Raw genomic sequence first — 5515 nt, forward strand, 5'->3', positions numbered from 1 at the left:
GGTTGTAAACACACAGGGTGTACGAGTTCAGACCATTCGCGGAGGAAGTAACAGCCCTACGTCTCGGTGCCCGGAGGCGGTCGATTGGATTATATGCGTGTGAATAACAGAGGTGCGAACCCTTGTCTCGGAGGAGGGGGGTGGCTTATATAGAGTGCGCCAGGACCCCGGCCAGCCCACGTTACCAAGGGTTCAATGTATATTAAGGCGGTGCGTTACTGGTAACGCTGGTAATAAAGTGCTATAATGACCATAAAGACTACTTAATAGCCGACCGTTTGCCTGCGGAGTGACTTTAGATCTCCTGGCAGTCGAGTGGTTGGCTTCGTGGTCGAGTGGTAGCTCCTTGGTCGAGTGTCTTGAACCCGTCGAGTGGGTACCTTCAAGTCGATTGAAAGGTGACTTCTTCCAGGGATGTCCTTGGGTAGGGCTCTTAGGACAGGTCCATGCCCCTACCCTAGGTACATAGCTTCGTCATTAGCCCCCGAATGGATCGAGGTTCGAGTGGGGAAGTGGTTGAGGGTCCTTCCGACTGGTTCTTAGCGTCATATGAATGTCTTGCACTGGATCAATCGCCACGGATGACGTTGTCAACTTCTTTCGGTCACGTTGATCCATTCTTGGTCTCTCGTCGAGTGAATTTCCTTACTTGTGAAATACCGAGTGCCGGCGCGAGAGGGATCTTCTGTTTGATGAGTTGTTCCGCAGCCCGCGGATTTCGCGGGATTTGAACATCGGGAAGCGAGCGGGATGGGCGCGGCCGCAGTAATCGGATGTGATAAGGCGGAAGCTCCTCGATTTCCGCGCCACCTTTTTCGCCACGTACTGCGCGCGCGTCTGCTGCGGGATTTGACGGGATAGCCTGGGCCTACCAGTCAGCCACTCGGAAGCGGCCTCTTATAAACCGCCGGCTCGGGTTTCCAAACAGTGCTCTCCCCTTTCTTTCTCCCTTCGCAAAGTCCTCCGCCACCTCCGCTCTCACCCTAGCACCGCAGGCCCGTTTGAGATTTGCCGGCGACGATGGTGAAGGGCAAGACGTTTGCTCTGGAGCGCGCGAAGAAGGCGGCGGCGCAGGGGAAAGGGAAGAAGTCCGCTCGGGGCGGATCTTCCTCAAGGACTGCTCTGCCCAGAGGCTGGATCCAGGGCGACTGGATGCCATTGGTGATTCGGCAGGAAGATCTCGATGATATGGTTGAGGGAGGAGTCATTCCTTACGAAGCTGCGCGCCTCCCGGGGAGAGAAGTCGAGCCCCAACCTCTTGATGGTGAGTGTGTCCTCCTCGCCACCCATATCGATCGCGGGTTTTCTCTTCCTCCTCAACCTTTTTTCTGGAGCTTTCTGAACTTCTTCGGAGCGCAGCTCCACCACTTCACTCCCAACTCTATCGTGTACCTTGCTGCTTTCATTTCCTTGTGTGAGGGTTTCCTGGGTTGCCGCCCCCATTGGGGACTCTTTAAGCACATCTTCACTTGCCATTCCCAATCGGTCAAGAAGGCCAAGTCGAGTGACGAAAGGACGCAGGTGATCTAGCTGTGCGGGGGCCTGGCGATCCAGACGAGGGGAAAGAGTTGTTTTCCATCAATCACTTTCCCAGAGTCGGTCCGTGGTTGGCAGGCGACCTGGTTTTACTGCAAAGACCAGGCGACCCCAGGACAGTCGACTGGGCTTCCCCCTTTCTCTCTCGACCGAGGTCAAAAACCTGCTTCTCTGAAAGTGACGCCGGAAGAAAAGGCCCAAGTCAAAGTGCTGGTTGGTCGAGTGGTTCAGCTTGTCCGCGATGGCGTGACTGGCATGGACTTGCTGGAGGTCTTCCTTCGGAGGCGCATCCAACCGCTCCAGGCTCGTGACCACCCGATGTGGCTGTACTCGGGCCTCGAAGACACCACTCGGATCCACCCGGAGGAGGTCACTGATGAGATGTTGGAGGGGTGGCTGTCGAGCATCACAGGAAACAAAGACAACCCCCGAGGAGCCAGGAGGGTTTCTCCACTCGACAACACATACGAAGTGGACCAGGTTTGACTTTATGCTCCCGACTGAGATCTTGTTTTCTTCATTGGTCTTCTTTGAATTGGTCGATTGACTTTTGTCTTGTCTGTTGTTTTCCATGCAACTACTGAGATGTACTCGACGCCCAACGGGGCACAGGAGCCAACTGAGGAAGGGGAGGCGAGCGGAGGTGAGAGTGGAGACGATCAAGGCGAGTGGGAGTCCGATGGCGAAGGAGAGGGAGACGACGACGTCGACTCCAGCGAAGAGGAGGAGGAGGAGGTCGAACCCCCCCGTCCAGAGAGGCGATCCAAGCTTACACACGATCCAGCGCGGGAACGTGGTAAGGTGACTGCTCCTGTTGGGCAGTCGTCGAAATGCCCTCGGACCTCTTCTCCTACGCCGACCGAAAAGGCTCCCAAGCACCCACGCGCGACGCCATCCAAGCTGCCCAAGGCTCTGCCCAAGAGGAAGATGACTGTCCCCACCATCTCTGGGTAATAATAAAGCTTGTTTTCCTTTTTCGACCGTGGACAGATCCTTGGTCGATTCATTGAACCAACTGACTGACTTTCGAGATTTGCAGTGCTGCTACTTCTGAGCTCTCCGCCAAGGACGGCGATCAAGAGATGGAGGATGCTGTTACCTCCAACCCTGGTACGATTACTGATGTTCTGCCTTGAGTCGACTGGACATTTATTGCAACTCTAGTCGATTGAATTTTTTCTTGTAGCTCCTCCTCATGTTATCAACCTCCCGGATGACGACGACGTGCCGCTGAGGGTGAGAAGGAACAGGAGAGCGTCAACTGGCGAGACCCCACAATCCACTCCGGCGCCTGAGGCCGTAGCTCAAGACGGTGGTGAAACCACTCGGGCTTCTATGACTTTTGCCATTCCTCTGACGAGTGTGCGGCCCTCGACGTCGACTGCGGATCCGCCTTCGCTTTTTGCCGCGTACCCCGTCCCTGAGGACCAAGTAGCTGTCGCAAAAGAGGCTATACGCCAGGCGGGGATCATGGTGGAACAAGTGAAAGTGGCTCGGGAGGCCAGCCAAGCAGCTTATGACGCGAGTTCGGCTCTTCAGAGTAACGTCCAGGTCAGTCGACTCTACACTTGGTCTGTTATGATATACTGTTTGAAGAATCTCTTTTCCGAAGATCTTTATATCTGTACACCCACTGGGTGTGTCTGCCAATTCTTGGACGAGTGGGGGCACGCTAAGTGCACCCACTGGGTGTAGTCCCCGAGACTACGGTGGACTGCTGGCAGTCGACTGTAGTCTTTATATTGTGTTGCTGTAGCTGTATTTCTTCACTCGGTCTGGTCAGGCCATGTCGAATGGAACTGTATCCGGTCGACTGTGGGCAGTGGACTTTTTTTTACAATGGGGGCACGCTGAGTGCACCCACTGGGTGTAGTCCCTGAGACTACTGTCGAATGTTTTTGATTCGGCTATAGTCTTAGAAACGCCATCATTGTCTCTTAGTTACTCGGAAGCAACTTATCTTGGACGTCTGTCGACTGATTTTTTTTACAGAAATCCTGCGAACTTGTAGCTTGCTAAACTGAGTTGGAGAATCAACAGATCCAGCTCAACCTTAACTTGAAGCTTGCTCTAGAGAATTTGAAGAAGGCGCAAGAAGAAGCAAAAGGTATGGCTGGTGAGGTTCTCCATTCTTGATGAGTGACTTTTCTTTCTTGTCCATTCTTGATGTTGATTTCACTCGACGTGCCGCAGATAAACTGGAAGAAGCTCTGAAGAAGAAGGATCAAGATCTTGCAGAAGCACAGAAGGAGGTCTTGAACAAAACGAGGCTTGCTGAAGAGAAACTGGCTTCGGTCGGAACTCTTGAGCAGGAGAACTCCAGACTGAAAGCTGCTCTCGAGGTAGCCAATCAACAGGTCAGCCGACTGAAGAACGACAACGTGGCTCTGCACGACAAGGCGGGTGAGCTGGCGGGGAAGAGGAACGATCTGGAGGCTTATCTCGGTGGACTCGCCAAGAAGCTGTTCGTCATGCTCGAAGGTAATTACTCCGCCCCGACTGTCTTGCAGTTACCAAGCCTGTGTAGGGCCACTGTCTTACTCTTGAATCGTGTTTGCAGAATTCTGCCAGAGCTTCGAAGAGGAAACCAGTCGAGTGGAGCCAGGCTTGGACCCCGCCAATTCTCTCGTGAAGGATGAGGCTGCTATGAACGTGCTCCGACTGGAGTCTCGTGTTACCAGTGTTGTTGACTATCTTGCTCGACTGAAGGTTGCGATGTCGCGGATCGACACATCACTTTGGCCTGGGACGACGCTTCAGAACGACCTCGAGTCTCTGATGGCTCGACTGAATGAAGTCCCGGGTCGAGTGGTGGAATGGAAGAAATCTTCTGCTAGATGTGGTGCTGATGTCGCTCTGTCTCTGGTCCGCGTCCATTGCAAGGAGGCGCGAGAAGAAAAGCTGGCCGCCATCCAAGTTGCCAATACCAGGAAGCACAGCTTTCAAGACTTCATGGAGACTTTCATCGCTGCTGCCACTCGTATTGCAGACGGGATCGACTTGGACGAGTTCGTCGCCCCTTCCAGTCCTCCACCTGAGGAATGAAAAACTTTTATGCTTCACTTTAAATTTGCCTCGGAATGCCGAGTGGATTTGTAACCGTTAAACTCTGCCGAGCCGAGGGCTTGAGTACTTTGATCTGAGGTCTGGGACCTTTAGGCTTTATCCGAACTTGATTTCTTGTTGAATATCTTCATGGTTTGATCCGTCGAGTGGAACTTGATCTTCACTCGGAATACCCTTGTATTTGTGGCGTAACTCTGAAGGAGGAGGTAGCAGTCGACTTGCGCCTCGTCGTCCTTGCGGATTGGGTTGTGCCCTGTACTTAGGCGAGCGCTGGGCTGTAGCTAAGCCCCCGAGTGGGAGTCTGGCTCGCCACTCGGTAGGATTTTTAAACACTTAGGCGAGCACTGGGCTGCAACTAAGCCCCCGAGTGGGAGGTTTGCTCGCCACTCGGTAGGATTTTTGAACACTTAGGCGAGCACTGGGCTGCAGCTAAGCCCCCGAGTGGGAGTCTGGCTTGCCACTCGGTAGGATTTTTAAACACTTAGGTGAGCACTGAGCTGCAGCTAAGCCCCTGAGTGGGAGTCTGGCTCACCACTCGGTAGGATTTTTAAACACTTAGGCGAGCCCTGGGCTACAGCTAAGCCCCCGAGTGGGAGGTTTGCTCGCCACTCGGTAGGATTTTTAAACACTTAGGTGAGCACTTGGCTGCAGCTAAGCCCCCGAGTGGGAGGTTTGCTCGCCTCTCGGTAGGATTTTTCAGACTTAGGCGAAACGGATTCGCAGCTAAGTCACCCACTGGGGGATTTCGTATGCAAACAAAAGTGGCAGCAATTATTGGAACACTCTTGTCTTTGATAAAAATGAACTGCAGAAGTTTTTCTTATTACATCTCGTCCAAGGGAGAACTTAAGTGTAAAAGGGGCGGAGCAGTTCCGCATTCCAAGCCGTCGATCTGGCGATGAACATTATAGAG

At 53.4% G+C, this 5515-nt stretch overlaps 1 protein-coding gene across 1 annotated transcript; it reads left to right on the forward strand.

Annotated features, from left to right (window-relative positions):
- On the forward strand, positions 1-4145 carry LOC125548610 (mating-type protein A-alpha Z4-like; the record flags this gene model as incomplete). The annotated part of the gene is given in 5 exon segments (XM_048712175.1): positions 1-2486; positions 2576-2646; positions 2723-3087; positions 3529-3643; positions 3730-4145. Coding segments are annotated over 4 exon segments (828 nt in total). The 3' UTR covers positions 3556-3643; positions 3730-4145.
- Between the last annotated feature and the right edge of the window lie 1370 nt (positions 4146-5515).

Source organism: Triticum urartu, chromosome 3, assembly GCF_003073215.2.
Source record: "Triticum urartu cultivar G1812 chromosome 3, Tu2.1, whole genome shotgun sequence".
Lineage (NCBI taxonomy): Eukaryota > Viridiplantae > Streptophyta > Magnoliopsida > Poales > Poaceae > Triticum > Triticum urartu.